The following is an 18,993-nucleotide window of genomic DNA, read 5'->3' as shown; positions in this document are numbered from 1 at the left end:
GGACAAAGGTGACTGTCCTGGCTTTCTTTGTAGTCGAAGAACAGTACCAGACACCTCATAAAAATGCATCAAACCCATCATAAAGTGTACAATATTAACTCCCACTTGGAGATGCCTCTTTTGATTCACTAAAAGTGGGACCTTTCATAACCAAAGTCATTAGCAACGGAGGTAAGTCTCACTTTAAATGGGTTCAGATGTCATGGGTCATTGGGAAAATAATTCTCCAAGTAGTCACTTCCAATGTGTTGCAGGTGAGTAGCTCCCTGAAAGATGGTTGTGCAGGTGACAGCACTTGTCAGTTCATGAACATGAAATGTTTGCTGCTTTATTGTAACAACTGCTAAAAAAAACATTTGCTTCTGTGAGGAAAAAAATGAACTACCAGTAAAGTTTTTCCTCAACCTGAATTAAGCAGCACAAAATATTCTTTCTTCCTGAAAGCTTGGGGTGTGATCTCATTTTTAATTATAGCTTTTCTTTTTCTTCCCTTCCACATTTCAAGTGGGATAATAGGAGAACGGCTACCTATCCGCTACTATCTGACAGTTGGAATGCTTGCCAGCGGACTCTTCACTGCAATGTTTGGATTGGGTTATTTCTATAATATACATAACCTGTGGTTTTACATAATGGCCCAGGTAGGCACAATGTTACCTAGACACTTGAGTTTCCATGGTGTTTTTTTAGTGTTGTATTGTTTTTCTTTCTTTTTTTCTTTTGAGTTGCAAATTGTGATTAGTGGTTAGATGGGAAGATCTGAAGGCTCGGATACATTGCCATTGACAACAGTCGGAAATGATTGAGTGGATCACCCCAGGTTTTATTTTAAAAAAAAATGTTGTTTTTATTTTTTTAATGGAAGAAATCTTTGAAAACAAATTAGTGTTTCAATCTGTGTCAAATCATTGATCAAATCTTTGCAAGCTTAAATGTGGGCGAGTTTTAAAACAAATGTATTTATTTCTGTCAGTCTGCCAAGACCTGAGTGACGCATCCTGGCTTTCTGTGCAGGAAAATTACACTTATGCTGCTAATGATGAAGTCTCCCACCTTCGTGTGGCTGAGAACAGGCAGCTCCTGTAATGAAAATTCATTGCGTGGGATTTTTCAGAGCACTTGCAGATCTAATCAGGCATCACACAAATATTTACCATTGATCTAAAATGGAATTTAGGTCGTGACTAGGACATTTAGGACATGACTAGCATTTGAGTCATTTTGAACAGGTCTGCACCTCGCACTGCTGCTTTCTTTGCGTTATCTCAGTAGCACTTTCACAGCTGGCATGTTTGCATGGCGTTGTGCGACATGGCACGCAGCGATACTAACTTGGGCCCTGAAAGCTTTAATAACCATTTCACTAAGTCATCTGTTTAACCATGTCACTGCCCCCAAGGCTTATGTGGTTTCCAAGATCAGAGCTAGCACCCTTAGGGTTTGTCTAAGTGAGCCTAACAATGCTGCACCACGTGATGTGGACAGCAAATCCTGTAATACAAAGGACAGCCTCACACCACCAGCCTAACTGGTAAATGCTCATTGTACGTGTGAATTATTATGCTGTCATCTTTGTTTTAACGTGTAATTATACATAGGGAGCTTTTTAGGAGTTGAGTTAGGATTTCCTTACGAACTTTGCAACATGCAGGCTGAAATAGTTCTCAACTTCAGCCTGAATACAGTACGTTAAGTTTCTCCTCTCAGTTTATTTGCATATGTCTTTTAATCATTTTTAAACTAATGTTCAGTTGTCCAGTCTGCCCTAAAGCTTTTTTTTTTTTTTACTTCGATTGCAAACGTGCTTTGCCATATGTTCAAACCGAGCAAAGCTTTATAGAGCTCTTATCATAAAGAGAATTTTTGGCTTGTCTGTTCAGTTCTGTGAAATGTGTTTTTGGATAAGCATGCGTTTTATTTTTTTTGGTGTGTTTTACATCATAAAATAATCGGAAATATTTAGGTAGAGGGAAGAATATCTGTGAAATACTGTAACCTGTTTGTTTCTTGGAAAAGAATGCTTTTGAAACTCCTGTACGAAGTTTCTAAATTCAAAGCAGTTGCATAGGCTTCCTTTTCCCAGCACAGCACCCAGCAGGAGTTCTGTAGGAACCTGACTTAATACTGGGTATGTTTGTTTATTATTATTTCTGTATACTTTCAGATAGCTAATGGGTTGGTGCAAACTACTGGCTGGCCAAGTGTCGTTACATGTATTGGCAACTGGTTTGGAAAAGGAAGGTAAATAATCCGTAATCCAAAGTTTCGGAAGTACAAATCAACACATTTTGGGGCTGTAATATTATAGTCAGTTTAAGTATCTGTGTGTTGCTTCAGTGATTTGGGGGTAAAACACGCAGTTAGGAGGATCCTTGAGAGGAGTTATCCTTGTTATGCTGGTTTGCTTGCACAGCGGTTTGAAATATTCTCTGTCATGTCAAATGAGTGTTCTCTGGTGGCTCCTTAGTCTGATGTTTATTTTTTCAGAGGAAGTATTTTGGAATTGAATTAAGAAGAATTCTTGCAAATATCATCAATCTAAATCCACTTTTAATAAAGGCTGTAATTGTGCCTTTTTAATATAGAATTTCCTGTGTTTTCATTTGTGTTTCAAAGCAGTTGTTAGGCTATAGCTCTAAAAATATCTTTTTGTCTAATATCTCTTTCCTAACACACTTACAGAAACTTGAAATTTAGTTTAAAAAGGAAAATAGATGTGGCAGCTGACTTAACCTTTCTTTAAATCCATCCACTTTCTTTAAATCCATCTTTTTTTAAAAAATCCTAACTAGAGGTCACTCATAATACTTGTTTTGTCATACCACACAGAAACTTTCCATAAATTTTGTGAGAGCTGCGTGCTGAATTCATTGTCTCTGATAATGGTTGATGCCTGTAGCAATAAAATGCTGCTGTAGTGGTGTCCATTGTAGATATCACCGAATGAAGTTACTGTCAATCACTTCAAGAGGAAGACATGAAAAATCAGTGTGAGCTTTCTATATAAAATCGTGGGACAATTAAGAAAATATAGTCTCAAACTAGTTTTCTGTAGTCCCTGAAGCCTCTTTAGTTACAACAGAGAGAGAATGATAACCATCATACCATCATATAACCATTTGATGGTTATCATATCATGATAACTGTCAAATTGGTAAGTCTGTGCACAGCAGACACGTTCAGATTGTTTTGTGCAAAAGCAAGAGTCTGTATAATGGATTTTTAAGAGTTTGCATAATGGATTGGTGTGTAGGGCTCTGGTCTGAAAGTTAGTGAGCTGGTTCTCATTTTCATTTTGCCACGGATTCCTTGAAACACGAGCAGACCTCTTGGATCTTGTCTTCAGCCAAAGAAAAAGACTTGTTTTAGTTAAAATTAGGTTGTTCCAGGTAAACTCTTGGGAAAACTGCCTTGCCTTCAGTAGGACTTAAAAGGATAAAAACCGCTAACTGCTGTGACTTCAGTAGGATTTTTGTGGTTTACATTAGTCCTGCTGCAGCTATTCTACAGCAGCTCTACTCTGGGATTTCCAGGCTGACAACAGTTTGATATCTTGGAGCCAACCTTGCACAGGTGTTACCTTAAACTAGTGCCTAGCAAGCCCAGGATGCGATCAGAAATCACTGAATTTGCTTTACCTGTCCTGTACAGATAGTTTTCTTCTGTCTAACATATCCCCAAAGCATCAGATTACTTGTGCAATATGTCTATGGGACTTCCATTCACAGAAGCATCAGACTTAGCATGCATATGCTATACAATATTTGCGTACATGTTTTTATCAAAGAAACTCTGTCCAGGAATATGGAAGCCCTAATGGTGCCTTTAAATGCCATTAAATGCAGGATGAGCTCTGTCATGTACAGAGAAGTACTTCGAACACTTCTATTAATATTTAGGTGCTTTGAAAGATGAAAGACTAGCATAAAGAAGTGTTTAGTTGCAGAACAGTAAGATTTCAAGTATTTCACAGACATCACAGTTGAGCAGTCTTTTTGATATACTTCTCTCAGGATAATAATGCTTATTGTTGGAAAGATAAGAAATGTTTGTGGGTTTTTGTGTGTTTTATTTATTTGTTTGTTTGTTTTCTGTGCAGGAGAGGACTGATCATGGGGATCTGGAATTCACACACCTCAGTGGGAAATATCTTGGGATCCTTAATTGCTGCTTATTGGGTGTCTTCGTGCTGGGGTCTCTCCTTTGTGATGCCCGGTGTTATCATTGCAGTGATGGGAATATTTTGTTTCCTCTTTCTTATTGAACGTAAGTGCTTTAGTGTAATAGAATCGTGGAGGGGCTCCTTATGGTGAAAGAACACCAGCAGTTTAAGCAAGATGTCCCAGGGCATAGTTAAGGAATATTCCTCAGGGTACACCAGTACTGAAACACCTTACTCCTAGAACCAGATGGAGAAAAACCCGTGTATGTCTGAAGAGTTTATACACTCAGACTCTGGCATACCTGAGAGAGAAACACTACAGAATTCAGTCCACTGCCCTGTCTTTACTTCCCTGTCTTTATAAATCCTTCAAGTGAGATACATTTGAAAGTAGAATACCCCACCTAGCTGTACTGTATGCTCAGTGCTACCATTCAACCCATGGCATCTATATCCTGTACTACAACGTACAGGAATCAGCCAATAGAGCATCTTCTGTCACCTTAAATAAGAAATTAAAAAGGAATGCCTTATCTTTTTCCTCTGTGGACTCAGAGATGCTATGAATGTTTATTTTGCTGTAAGTGTCCTATATGAGGAAGGAAAAAGCTCTGTAGACAAAACTAGAGTGCTGCAATGAGCTGGACTGCCAGAAGAGTACTTACTGTGGTCTTAGGATGGGAACGGTACCATGGAGCACCCTTTTCCCCTAAATATACAATTAAACATTTATATCAGGACTACTTTTGCGTTATCGGTACTGTTGGCATATTAGTGGTAAATGACACTACTGATAGGTGTTTTAAGACAGGTTCTTTGTGCTTGCATTCAGTTTAACTGTGTGTGTTACTGTGTTTCAGATCCTAAAGATATAAGTTGCTCCTCCACACCATCCAGTGTAAGTGAATACATTTTCTACTCTGATTTTTGCCTTCTAATATACAGGTTTATGGTAGTTCTGGTAATCAGATAATCTGCATGGCCCTTATGTGCCAGGTTGTTATAACTGACCCAAATTTGAGGGAATTATTTGCCCTCTGTGCTTCAGTAGTAAACCAGGAGCTCGCTTTCTATCAAAGCAGTATGAATCAAGAAGGTGAATGAATGTATTTTAGCTAAGGTTTTGTAATGGATGAACTTAGTACAGCAAACCAAGTAAAAACTGTTCATCTTTCTTTGAGTTACCTTATTTTCTTCCACTCTTCCTGAGTATATTCAGATCATTTTGACCTGAATATTGACAACACAGTATTGTATGTGCTGTGGAATCAGAATAATTCAGGTTGGAAGGGACCTCTGGAAATCATCTGATCCTACTTTCTGCTCATAGTAGGTCTAACTTTGCCATTGGATCAGATCACTTAGGGCTTACCTAGTCAAATTTTGAAATCTTCAAGAGTGAAGATGCTATTTATACGCAGATGATTTATTTTTAAACATCAGATTAGTTTTAAGAATGTATTGATTACACACTTTACTGGTATCAAGACAATGAATGTTGCTGGTTTAGAAGAGCTTATACTTCAAGGGCTTAAGTTTTGGCAGGATAGTGAACTATTTTGCAAGGTAGCAAACCTCACTAGGCTATAAATGCAGTATCATACACACAAACTGTTTTCTTTTGTGGGACACTTGCTGCCTGGATCACAAGGGCACGTACCATGCAGGAGTTTGAAAATCCGGTATCAGAGATTGACCACTCAAGGCAGTGGTGAAACAGGCTTAAAATATGTGCCTGAAGCTTTCTGAGCTTTCTTTGTGTTGCTAAACATTGCATATATGCTTTCTCGTGACATTGTGGCAGCAAAGTTAGAACTCTTACTTGTTTTCAAAAGGAAATCCTTCTGCCTTAAATATTAGTACAAGGTTGTTCAAACACTATTTAAATGTAGGTTGGGAGGTGGTTACAGGCTGGTATTTGCCCAATCTGTTTTACACAGAAGATCACAAGACTTTTTATGTGCTCAAAATTAAGTAATGTAGAGAGCTATGTCAATGACAAAGAGATGTGCCTTGGAAAACTTTAGCTACTACATGAGAAGATGATTCTTTTCTTGCCTTGTGCTGCTATAACCCAAGAGGAGGGAGGCCATTCAAGCAGAAAAAGAGAAAAATCATAGACAAGAGAACAAAAAGGAGAACATTAGGAAAAGTAGCTGTGTAACAACCAGTTCTTTGGAAGAACAGTAGGGCAAAAGAAGGTTGTGGAGTTTCCCATGCATAAGAGAAGTGTTGGAGCAAAGGTCTTATGTGAATCCCACGTGTGTTTTCCAATACTAGAGGATTATATATGAAGGTTGTCTGCATGTGTATGTAAACGTGAACTATGCCTTCGCGTTGCAAGAGGCACAGGTAGATTGTTCAGGGACAATTTCTGTGTCTTGCTTCCCCCCCCAGTAGTTTTAGATAGACGGCTTTTTACATTTTAAATGCACTCAACTGAAGGTGACTTTTCTACTCTCTGTTACTTCTTCTTCTTTACCAGTTAATGGACTTTTTCCTCATACGGAAGGCTTCTGATAAGGCTTCTGATTACCTGTAATGGGCTGTGGAAGTCCTATTCTTAGTTTCTTACTGTGAGATAAGCTGCATTCACTCTGTATTTTTCATTTAATTCTCTTTCACTACTTAAAGGTAAATATGCTAAGTATGAGAATCTTTTATGTGACTCTTAGAGACTCCTAACAGGAGGCATTTTTTCCTCAGCTTTTCTGTATTTTGTAGGTGCTCCCATGAACTTTTCAGCTGCTTTTTATAATACCTGGAGCATAATGTTAACAGAACTCACTCCTAAGATTTATAGAATCAAATGTTTACTTTTCATTTCAAATACTCTTTTACTGGAAAGCACAACTACAGAGTTGTGCACAATGGTTTGCTTGTATGTCTTAAGGATCTGCTATGGAAAACTTTGACATTCAGTATCTACTCATCATGATGTTTTTAAAAAATCCAGTATTTTGGGGGGTTTTTCCCCCCTTCCATTCATTACACTTTCCCCAGTTCCCAGGAAGAGACTATCATTTGACCTCATCTTCTCTAGGACATCAGCAAGATCACTGCACCATGTGCAGTCTCATTGTGTAGCAATGCATTTGACGTACTGTTTCCCTGGAAACCTTGCTCTCCAGAGCAAGAGGCATTACTTCTTCCTTCCCTGTTGCATATATTCATAACTATGAATCTTTAAAAAGGGGACTTTAAAAAGTACTTCTTTGCCTGCCTTGGTCGTTTTTCAGATTAAGACTTGTCATTGTCTTGGGAAGCTGTACTCCATTTGAATTGCTTAAGTATCTCACTTCAGACCTGTGCGGTCTGCAAAGTACAATAGGTAAAATATAAAATCTGCAAATCCTTTAATAAATATGGCTCACAGTTTCTGTTCACTGGGGGGAGGGGGATTGTAGAAGTTGAGGAAGTGAAAAAGACTAGAAAAGAAGTTCAAGAAGATCTGGAAATGCAGATGTGGTAGTGACAGTGTCTGATTGCTAAATTAAAAATAAATAAATAAAAATTGCTAATTGAAGGAAGGTTCATGTAATAAAACAGACTCTGTAACCTCTTATCACTGGCAACAAAATTCCAGCCTTCCTGAACAAGAGGTAGAATTTGTTGGCAGCCCTAACTGCCCTTTTGTGCTCAGTCATATCAGGTAACATGCTTTTGTAAATAGTTAGAAATGTTTTGTTTTGTTTTGTTTTTCTAAGAAATTAAAGAAACATACCTATTTGCTTTGCTCATAACTCTGTTCACTTCAGACAAATGTTTTGGTTATGTTCAGGCAGCCATGCCAGTGGGTGCCAAAAGCTGAACCTCACCGTGGAAGAGTGAGGCTGGTTTTGTTTAAAAACAACTGAAATAAATACTCAAAGCGAGGGAATAATTTAAGGTAGATTCATACTAAGATGTAAAGATTAGATTCATCTCTCTGTGGTATCACTATCTTGGATGAATTTGGTCTACTGTTTGTTTGCAGCATGGTCATGAGCCCAGTATTTCTACAGAGTTTGTAGTGGTGAGTAATCTCATTTCACTGAGTTGTCCAGAAGAACAGATGGAGAGACAAGCAGAGAGCCTTGGATGTGCAGTTCTCATTCTTTATTCAGTGATTCCTTCAGCTGTGCTTTCTTTGCTAGTATTCACGTTGGCTCTAATTTATGAATTTGAAATTTGTTTCAAAACGTTTAATGATGATAAAATGATTTTAATTACTAGAATTAGAAGCTTAATCTGCAGCGTTCCAGAAGGATATGCCCACTACAAACACAAGCAAGGAGTCAGTGTTCCTTATTATGCATTGGTGCACTTCTATCATCAAAGTTGAAGAGAAGGTTTAATAGCATTTGTAAAACATGATTATTTAGAACTTTTTTATTGCTTCTAGTCTTTTCTCCCTGTGCTTCTTTTTCGTAAGTACATGCGTTCATTGCAGCATGCTCATACAGACCTGTCTTTATGTTCTAGGAACTTTCTTTAACCTGACTTTGCATTTCCAGGAAACCTACATCTCTTAAACTCCTGTGGCAAAGTGCTTGTGCATTTAGAAGAAACCAGACTGCAGTTTTTATCTTTCTGAAAAGAAGAAAGAGGTCTTAAGTATTAAATGTGCAGCCTCTGAGTCTAGTCCTTATCCCCAGACATTTCCTTCTTACCACAGTAAATCTTACTTTTGACAGGCAGATGAAGAAGTCTTTCTCTCTCTTTTTTTTTTTTTTTTCCTCTGCTCAGCTGCTGGTAACTTTTCCTTAGGTGATTGATTTTCTTCCCCACAGATTGTTGTAAATCACTTTCTGACATGAGCTTAATTTTCTATAAGATAAAATTTTAAAATCTGTCATTCAGACCCTATGCCCTTCAGTGTTGTTTGTTTGTTTTGGAGAAACAAGATTTTTATGTCCAAGATTGCTTGTGCCTCAGCTCTGCATTGAGCAGCACCAATTTTGAAATTTATTCCCACCTCTCAAAAGCTTTTTGCATTCTTAGAAAGATTTGGGTGATGAATGGCAGTTTGTGTAAAGAAAACCACAAATATATATATTCTTGTGTTTGTGTTGGGCAAGAATTACTTGGTGATTCATTTTTGAATTAAAATACTCAGTGAGGTTGGGCGATCTTTTCTGATTTGTGGTGGTTTCTTTTTATCTATTTATTTGTGGGTTTTGTCTGTCTGTTTTTAATGTGGCATTCAGAATGTGATTTGACACATCAGGAGCAAATATCTCATCCCTGAGGAATGCACAGTGCTTCTTGTGGTCTTAGCAATTGGTTGTTCCTACCTGACTCCAAACCTACTTTGAAGCTGTATATTTATTTCAGCGCACAAACTGTAATCTCCCTGGCAAATCCTTTTAAGCCAAGGATTTCAAGATAATGTTTTCTAAGGGATGTAATTTTGGTGTGAAGCAATACACTAATGCACGTGGTAATAAATAATGTGCAAAAACCAGTGGGTTAGTTGAGGTCCATCTGGGACCTAAAATACAGCTTGTTGCCTTGATTTCTGTTCTGAGCACCCCAGAAGCACTCTGACTTTGCTGACCTTCAAGCCCATAGGAGCATGGTCTCTTTTCCATTTCTGGGTTAGAACGGTGTGAGAGTAAACTAATGGGATAATCTTATCATAAATGAAGAGAGATGAAAAAACAAGGTTTTCCTGGGGGCGGCGGGGAAATCTGTAGTTGCTACTAGGATTATCTGCTTATGAGAACAATTGTTAGCAATGCCAAGGAAAGTTCAGTAGAGGAAAAAGCTGCTAAAGATGTTAAGAATGGCACGACTGTGCTCTGAGTTCAGTATGCTGCTGCTCTATAACAGCAGTATAAAGTAAGCCTTCAAATACAGCTGTAATTGCATTGTCTGTACGTTGTCATAGGTCTGCTTAAAAAGGCAAAACAAAATGCACAGTCGTTTAATAAGAGATGCATCCACTTATGTTACGATGCACAAAGACTTTAGTTATAAAGTAATGATTAACACTATGTAATCCTTTAAAAAAAAAATAAAAAAAACAAGCAACAAAAGTATGGGGAGGTGTTGTTTGTTTCTTTCAGAGTTCTAACGCCTTCCTGAATGGTGCATCTCGATTCAGAGTCCACATGCCAACCTTAAATGCTAAGGAAGCCAGCAAGCCTCAGGTAAAATGCAATGTGTTATTGTAAAATAGCATAGTAGACTTCCTAAAGTTCACATGGAAAGTTTACATTAGATTTATAATCGGTAAAGGTAGATCTTCCTTTTATAATGCTGAAATCTGCTTCAAATTTCATATACTAATGTACTGTCAGACAAGAGAACAAAGCATTATCTAACAGAAATGCTACAAGCCAAACTGAGTAAGATAGCATGCTTACTTTTTTGTCTTTAATTTGTGATCTTCATACAGTTCCAGCAAAAGTAAACACTGCCAGGTATTTTTAAGACAATACTTTTGAAATTCTTTAGCTACTTCTGTGGTGTCTGTCCACTCCTTACAGTATCATGTCTTCTTTTTTTTGATGTACTAAAAGTATGCACTTAGCATGCATGGAGGCAGAGAATTGTAAATAGGAGCAATTATTCACGGGAATCATGCTTAAAGCTTGTAACCATCAGTGCTGGTGATTCTCACTGGAAACTGATCTCTGGATTTGCTCTTTAATGGGCAAAATTAATTTTTTTTTGTGTGATGAAAATTAACTGAAAATTTTCACTTGAAATATTGTACACGTTTGAAATATTCAGTGCACTTGACACATTATATCCTGAGAGGATAGGGTAGGGGAGAGAGCATTTTTTTAACACTTCTGCTTCTTTCAGACTGTTACAGGAAAATAGAAACTTCCTGTTCTTTTCGTTCTTTGCCTATAGATTGTTTCCCAGAATTATAATCAGCAGGGATGGAAAGGTTTTGAACTTTTTAAGGAAAGGCTCTGCTAGTAATTTTGGTTGGCTCTCTCTCTAACCCCTGTGACCAGTCTAACTTCAGTGACTCGGAATGAAACTCAACACAGAAGGTACCCTGAGTTTACTGAGCATACAGAATTTATTCCTGTTCATTTTGAACTGCCCAAGAGCAGACTCCAGCCCAGAAATCATTTGTCACAACTAGCTGAAAGATAAGGGGAGAAGACGTAAGAAGATAAGTAGGTGACTGTAGACAAGTCATGAAGACAGAGCTAAAATACGGTCAGCAAATCAGTTGACAAAGTTTCCTCTTCTAACTCTGCTGGTACCTCAAACTGGCCCCCTCCCTGTCAGCCTGTGCAAAGAGCCTGCAGAGCAAGTGGGCAAGGAAGATGTGCCCCTTCCACACTGACTGGTGTTCCCTCCCTTGTGGGCACAACAGGGGGACAACGATGACAACAAAGCCATAATCAGCCATAGCCAGCTAGGTTATGTGCTTGTATTATGGAGCTAACAAGTTTTTAAAACCAAACAAAACAAAAAATCCCTTTTTTCCTTACTGCCTAGTACCCCCAGATTTTTTGCCAGTGACAAGAGATAATCTTGCTCCTGTCAAAATGGAGTTGGACACCTTTTTGCAGTGGTTGTGTTACGGCTGTGCTGAGCTGGTGATCACTGTCAGCTTTTGTGTTTGCACAAGCAACAGATGTTCTGCATTTATGAGCTGGTCTGCTGCAAGGACACTGGAGTGGCAGCTTCTACTGTTTGTTTGTTTGTTTTCCTGACCTCTTCAATTACTATAAAAATAAATATTCAGGATAGGCAGTGACTGGAAAAAAAAAAAAACAAAAAAACACCTGTTTTTGGCTAAGCGACCTGAATACCTCCATGTGTTTGTTACCGCTTATGTCAGGTTGGCCTCTTGAAAATTGTACAAAATTGAGGGATAATGAGTCCTTCCCCAGAGATCAGTAGCGTGCCATGTGCCTAATCGCAGTCCATGACGAACTGACAAGGCTGAACAATGTTATCCTTGCTCAGTACAGGCTGATGTTTTTTATTTATCATTTAGCTACATGCAGTGCAAAAATTGTTGATAAAGGTTTTCAGTATGAATTGCTAAGTAAGTTATTTGGATTTTGGTCACGTTCACTGTCATATTTAACCCTCTGTACTTAAATAAGTTCGGAGCTACCTGTCTGGGAAATGAGCGGTGTTACCTCAGACAATCCCGATTGGGTTTGCTGAGTAAATTCTGCAAGAGACGTGCCCTAAGGCATTATTTAGACTTACCTTCCATTGATTTTTTTTAATGTTAGTAGCTGGTATTTTGCTTTGCTACTGTTAAAATAGTTCAAATTTTGAAGTTGCTCCAGTAATTCAGAAGATGAATGCTGCTCCTGCTGGAGTGACTCATGTACCGTAACACAGATTTACAGTGCCGAGCTAGATTTCTGTTTATATTTTTTTTCCTGTCTTCTGGCTCCTGCTTCGTCAGAGTGTAGGGTCTCCCATAAATCCCGCACCCTGTCTATGAACTGTGTACAAACATTTTGGATAATATCACAATGGATAAAAATAATGAGATCTGTCTGTGGCTAGGCTGGGATGGCTTATTCTTGTTGAGTGGTAACTTGCTCTGCAACTGTTCTTAGCAGCCAGTGGAGTTACTATTGGAGTGAAATCATTCCTAGTTTAGACTTCAGGATTGAGTTCTCAGGCAATATTGGTAAACCTCAGACTTTTTTTGAATTTGTGGATTGCAATACTCAAATGAGACAGGTGAAAAATTCATTATTGCTTAACAGAAAGCGTTCAGTATCCATAACTCAACTGAAAATACAGCTTTGTCTGTACTTAAATTATTGAATAAGATGTTACAGAGTCTGAAAAATGAGCTTGGTGTTAATACAGAAGGAAGATAATACATGGTTTTATACAGAAATGTGTTGTAGGGCTTTGGAGGTTTTCATTTTTAATTACACCACGTATAAGTAGTAGTGCAAGGGAAGACTGGAAATTTTGTTCCTTTAGACCGTACTCTATATGTAGATTTTTTTTGCAACTTGAAGTAAGTCACTATAGAATGGAGATTTGATTCCATAACGCTTAACACACAAGCATAAATGACCAGGCTTATTTCACCCCATTTTCTGCGTATACTACTTTCTCTATACTCCATTCATCAAAATCAAGAGATTTTAAAAGCTGTAACTTTCTGTAATAAAATGAATACTTTTTTAAAAATAAATTATTTTGGACTGATTTGATAGTTTGATATGTATTTTAATACATTTTTCTCTTCCGTATATGGGGGAAATTGCAGGATCCAGAGATGCAGCATTTGCTTATTGACAGTGAAAACTGCACGGCGTCACAGAACTCGAGCAGTGCAGTCACTGGGGAAGGCAGACATGGGACATCAGCTATCAGCTTCCTTGGGGCCTTGCGAATACCTGTGAGTCTGTGCTATTCTTCCTTGTTCCTCCAAGAGTCTGGTTTTGCCTTCTTGTTTCCGTGAGGTTCTAGATGGAGTGGTAGATGACCTTAACTTTGCATCACAAGCATTGATTGGCAACTCTGGTGTATGTAGGCTAAAGCAGATTTTGATACATAAGACAAACATCTAGGCTCCAGTGGCTGTATAATTTATTTTTTTTTAACCTCATTATAATTAATACTATAGCAGCCTGTAATGTAAAAAATCACTGTTCTTAGTTATTGATATGAGTATTAAGAATGGAAGAGTAGGCTGAACCTGTAAGTACTTTTCTGTGTCAGATTTTTTTTCCATGGCTTCTCTTTTCCACTCCTCAACATTGTTTTTATTTTATTTTTTATTTTTTTTTTATTTTAAAATCTCTTGTATTGTTTATATGGAGAAATATGAGACAAGCCAAACATTTAGAATGCTGCTAAAAGGAAAGGAAATAAATTTCCTGTAGTTCAGGGAAATCAGCCTGATTGTCCTATCAGCTTGAAGTCTATCAGCTTCAATACAATGCACAAGTAGAAAAAATTATACCCAACTTGATTTGGACCAGGTGTAAAGGTAGCAGAAGAAACCCACTGTATTCCTGCATTCTCTCATTCTGCCAGTCTGATCCTCTGTCTCAACTGTTCTTCCTGTGGCAAAGTGGAAAAATAGGTAGAAAAATTGCTACTGCTGCCTCTTTGAATCTCTGTAACTCCACAGTATTTTTCCTGCCAGCTTTCGGGAAGGGTCACGGCTGTATGTGAAGTGAAGCCAGCTGCGTATGCGTGTTGTCCCTGCAGATAACTGCTGTACACCATATGAGAGATTTAAAAACACCCATCTCCAACAAAAAAAAAAAAAATAAATCAGATGGTAAGGGGAATGAAGATAGGTTAATTTGGCAGTTTAGTTGCAGCTCTGTCCAATAAGTAAACCTTTCATCTACCCAGCACAAAAGAGGATGGAACAAATTAGTGTTTGAAATAGGCATCTGCCCTATCTGCAGTGTGCTCTTGTCACATACTAACATGAACTGTGTCATGCCAGTGAACTGGCTGTTTGTATAGAGTTAATAAGGGAGAGATCTTTGACCCCATCTGAAGGGCAGATCTAAAGAACATAAAAATACGTCCATTCCTCTGGAATATGCTCCCATACAATGCTGCATAAAAAGTCTCTAAATGAGGAAAACAAGCGATGCAGGTGTTCCAGACAGAATCAAATCCTTCCTGTTCATTTTGGTGTTCTCTCTGTTCAATTCGTTATAATTAAGAGAATGTATATAAGTAGAATATCACAGTCAGCTCGGTTATAAGCTTTATGCTCTCAGGGGAAGAATGCCTTCAGGGAATTTTTTAGAGAAAAAAAAAGGGTAAAATGCTTCTTAGAAACAATTTCATAGTGATCTTTGAAAGCAGATAACAGCCTCTGTTAAGATATTAACTTCCTGTTTCCTTTGTTATCTTAGGGAGTCATAGAATTCTCCCTTTGTCTTCTGTTTGCAAAACTGGTGAGCTATACTTTCCTCTTCTGGCTTCCCCTCTATATCACAAATGTGGGTAAGTATCACAGTAAGGAGAAACAGAATTATGACTACAAAGTGTGTAGAAATATGAGCTTGAAATAAATAAGAAAGTAAACATTACTGCTTCTGAAATGGACTATCTTTGCAAGAGTAGCAGGAGTTTTAAGTCACCAACAAACATATTTCTCAGTTTTATGAATTCAATTTTACTGGAAAGTATTTTCAAAAAGAGAAAAAAAAGTGGTTTATCATCAAAAAATCCAAGTTGCAATGCTGTGACTTCAGCCCTTGCAAACAAATCAGAGAAGTATACTTTCTTAAATAATGTTCTAAAATGATCAAGTGCCTAATTAAAACGTGTACCAAAAATCTAAATGAGGTTCTTTATGTGTTCAGTAGCGCTGCGCTTTCATTTGTGCTGTAGAGTACAGAGGTAGGAGTTCTCCCTAGAGAAATTACTGTTCTTGTGAGTCATGATGTGACCTTTAAGCCCCCAGCTAACTAAAATGCTGTGCTGGACAAGTGTTGCAATAGCAGCCAGTGGAGGGAGACAGGTTAAACAATCTACTGAAATGCACACAGCTGAAAATACTACAGCTAAAGGCTGTTCTGTGGACTCCAAATAAACAATAACCTCCTGCAAGATAGGGTACCTTGAAAGCAGCTGGCTGGTAACAGGAGGATTAATGAAGTTTATCACAGTTCTCCAGTCTGTGCTGTAGCAGATCCATTGTTGGTGAGGTTATGGTAGTGCCACTGACAGCACTATTTTAGCAGATACTGTTGTATCAAATCTATTTCAGAAGCTTTTAAAAACTACCAAAGGTGTTTAGAAACGTAGCTGCTTTTGAAATGTCATACTTAACTTGGTTGCCAAACTTCCTGATAAGCTCTTGGAACCCTGACCCCATAGTGCATGAGTTAGACTAGACATAAGTCTATGCAAACAGTGGTCCTTGCTGCCCATGGCAAACAGTGGACTTGATGAAATTGTTGTTTCTTTGTATTTTAGGTTGGATGTTAGGAAGAACTTCTTTACCGAAAGGGTTGTTAGACATTGGAACAGGCTGCCCAGGGAAGTGGTGGAGTCACCATCCCTGGAGGTCTTTAAAAGACGTTTAGATGTAGAGCTTAGGGATATGGTTTAGTGGGGACTGTTAGTGTTAGGTCAGAGGTTGGACTCGATGATCTTGAGGTCTCTTCCAGCCTAGAAATTCTGTGATTCTGTATTCCACATAAACTGCGCGGTGCATGTTACACCGAGCACACGGCCAGTAATCTAATGGCTGACATCACCATCACCTGTCTGGTGACGGAGGCCTCCAGGATGAAGCTCTGTAGGTAGTCCAAATGTGTACTAATGATCATTTTAGAGCCAAGAGCCTCACTTAGGAGTATATGTTAACTGTTCGTGACTCTGTGGCTATTCACAAATGGGAACATTGTTAAGCCAAACTTGAACAATCAACAGCTCTATCGGTTGGGCTTTATCTATAACTGAAGTGTTAAAGTGTCCTGCCATGGATATAATTGCATTCAAAAGATTGTATCACTGAATAACCAGTTATGATACGTTCCTTACAACACCTTCTGTTAGCTTATTCCTGTGAACAAACAGTGCTGATGTAAGATGTATTTACCGTAGCATGACAAGACTTGAGATATCTGCTTTTTGTGGTTTGGAAATTATGGAATTATTTTTTTTTCTCTTGCTAGAACATCTTGATGCCAAAAGAGCTGGGGATCTTTCTACATTGTTTGATGTGGGTGGAATCTTTGGTAAGCTTGAATATCAATCCTTAATCAGACCAGTTTAGCAAAAAACACTGGTACACACAGCTTATATGTATTGTTAGTCTTGTACCTTATATAAACGGAAGAAGAGTAGCAGTAAAGGTACTAAGTAAAGAGCTGGGTTGGACATTGAGAATCTGGCATAATCATCTCAATGCCCAGCTGATTTATGTGACCCCTCCCTGAGTGCCTTTTGGAAATAAGCCCTGTATCAGTCTATTGGAAAATGGTGCTCATGGTGGGGAAGTTTCACTGGATCAAGAACGATGTAGACCCTGGTAGTTCAAGATACAGGTGTCAAGGTGGGTTGCATTTACTGTTCTGGGCTTGTTCTGGATGTCACTTCTGCCATTTTTCACTGCTTATTTCATCCCAGAGCCAGAGTTAGACATCACCTTAGGGATGTGAATGACCTCTTTCAGCAGCATTTCATTCAACTGTGAATACAAGCTTGTGCTTGTGCTGCTTGGGCCCTTGGCATTTATATTTAAATCTGAGTGGGATGTAGGCATTTTGGAGATGGGCAGCTGGAGAGGGAGAGGCAGGCCCAGCAATATTGAGGAATCTGGAGAATCCAGAGAACTTCCTTTCCTTCTCCCTTTATATCATTGTGGCAGCTCCTTTCCCTCAGTCCGTCCAGCCTGCTCCTGCCACACACTCCAGTTAGTGCTTCTGTGTACAGTCATTGCAAACACCAGAAGGGGAAATTGAAGAGCCTAGAGTGACTGCCTGGAGATAAAAACAAGTATTTAATTTGCCCTGGGATCTAAAATAGCTCATTTTCCCTTGTTGGGAAATGAACAAAGCACACTACAGCTAAGTTTACTGTTGCATGTGGGGAGTTAAGGGACCAGTGACCAACTGGGCACAGATGGATCCCAGAATTCCAGGCAGAATGGGACCACCTGGTGCAAAGGCATTTTGCACTCAAAAGCAGCAGAACAATGATTTCTAAATACTTCCACCTCTGTTTTACCCCCTTCCCTACCACCGGCTTGGAAATTCAGTTGCAATAACCAGTGAGGCAGAAAAACTGCCCATTCCTGCCTGACCTTCCAAGTCAACCCTGGTTGGGTTAATGGGGTTGTTGCTAGGTGCAAATTGTGTCATCAGGCCCGAGATCTGTGCTGCTGTGTGCAACTGTACATTAAAAGTCCTATTACATTATTTTAATCTGGGTTGGGTTTCGTTAAGTATAGCTGATATCTTCTGTGTAAAACATGCACAGAGTATTCTCCTCACGTACCTGTCTCTGCTTTCAGGTGGAATTTTGGCAGGCCTGATTTCAGACAGGCTAGAGAAGAGGGCATCGACCTGCGGAATGATGCTGTTGCTGGCAGCACCCACAGTAAGAGTTCGCCTCTCTCTGACAGCTGTGGCTGGGGCTTTGACAGCACTCAGGAAGTTCTGCAAGCGGCATTTTCTAAGTTGAACATGTAGTTCAGGCCAGGTTGAAAGCGTAAGAAGTTGAGCACGTGAACAAATATGGACATTTGGGCTGCCTCTACTAAGCAATGAAACGAGCCTAATGCATTGCTGGTTACAGGATTATGTGAAAAGTTTATTGCCCTTTTGTAAAATGTGATGTCCAGTTTTTAGCCAGAATTTTAGTTGCTCGAAGGCTAAAACTGCTGTGCTCTTTTTGGAAAACTGGCAGTTGGACACATGAGGTGCGTTTTTCTGTGTGTTTTGATTCTTTTGTGAGCTCTATTCAGTGCTTTGTCGAAGCTGGCAATTGGAGAGTTTAAAATTGAGTGTTCTCATAATATAGCCCTTTCTCCTGAAAGAACACCTGGGGAAGAGGAGCATGCTCCTTATCTCCCTGATCTGTCCAAATGAAACAACCATCCTGCTGTGGTCTAAAAAAGGTTTTGTAAAACCTAGGATGTGAGAACTACTTTTCACATAATACCAACAGATCTTTTACCTAAAATGGGGAAAATAGGGATTTTACCATTAATGAGGGTGTTGGTATTATAACATGTCTGTGTTTTCATTTTTGCAGTTGTACATGTTCTCTGCAGTCAGTAAAATGGGCCTTGAGGCTACTGTAGGTGAGTATTTTTAAATTATTTTCTGCCTCGCTTTATGTGAACTTTTCATTTATGATCCTTTCCTTTCCATTTATCCATTTATGATCCTTTTCCTTTTTTC

General features: G+C 38.8%; 1 protein-coding gene across 4 annotated transcripts in view; it reads left to right on the top strand.

Annotated features, from left to right (window-relative positions):
- SLC37A1 (solute carrier family 37 member 1) overlaps window positions 1-18,993 on the top strand; it is a 33,454-nt gene that overhangs the window by 8,861 nt on the left and 5,600 nt on the right. For 2 of the 4 annotated variants that reach the window (XM_084530619.1, XM_084530620.1), the window contains 11 exons: window positions 506-641; window positions 2,165-2,241; window positions 4,100-4,266; window positions 5,023-5,060; window positions 8,139-8,177; window positions 10,213-10,296; window positions 13,371-13,502; window positions 14,989-15,079; window positions 16,762-16,824; window positions 18,102-18,187; window positions 18,845-18,893. In XM_084530619.1, coding sequence (XP_084386745.1) covers window positions 506-641; window positions 2,165-2,241; window positions 4,100-4,266; window positions 5,023-5,060; window positions 8,139-8,177; window positions 10,213-10,296; window positions 13,371-13,502; window positions 14,989-15,079; window positions 16,762-16,824; window positions 18,102-18,187; window positions 18,845-18,893 — 962 coding nt within the window. The remainder of the gene's footprint in view (window positions 1-505; window positions 642-2,164; window positions 2,242-4,099; window positions 4,267-5,022; window positions 5,061-8,138; window positions 8,178-10,212; window positions 10,297-13,370; window positions 13,503-14,988; window positions 15,080-16,761; window positions 16,825-18,101; window positions 18,188-18,844; window positions 18,894-18,993) is intronic. The other 2 variants (XM_084530621.1, XM_084530622.1) reach the window with 2 other exon arrangements.

Source organism: Aythya ferina (genome assembly GCF_964211825.1).
Source record: "Aythya ferina genome assembly, chromosome: 1".
Taxonomy (NCBI): Eukaryota; Metazoa; Chordata; class Aves; order Anseriformes; family Anatidae; genus Aythya; species Aythya ferina.
The sequence above is the reverse complement of the archived record's forward strand: the minus strand, read 5'-3'. Positions and strand labels throughout refer to the sequence as shown.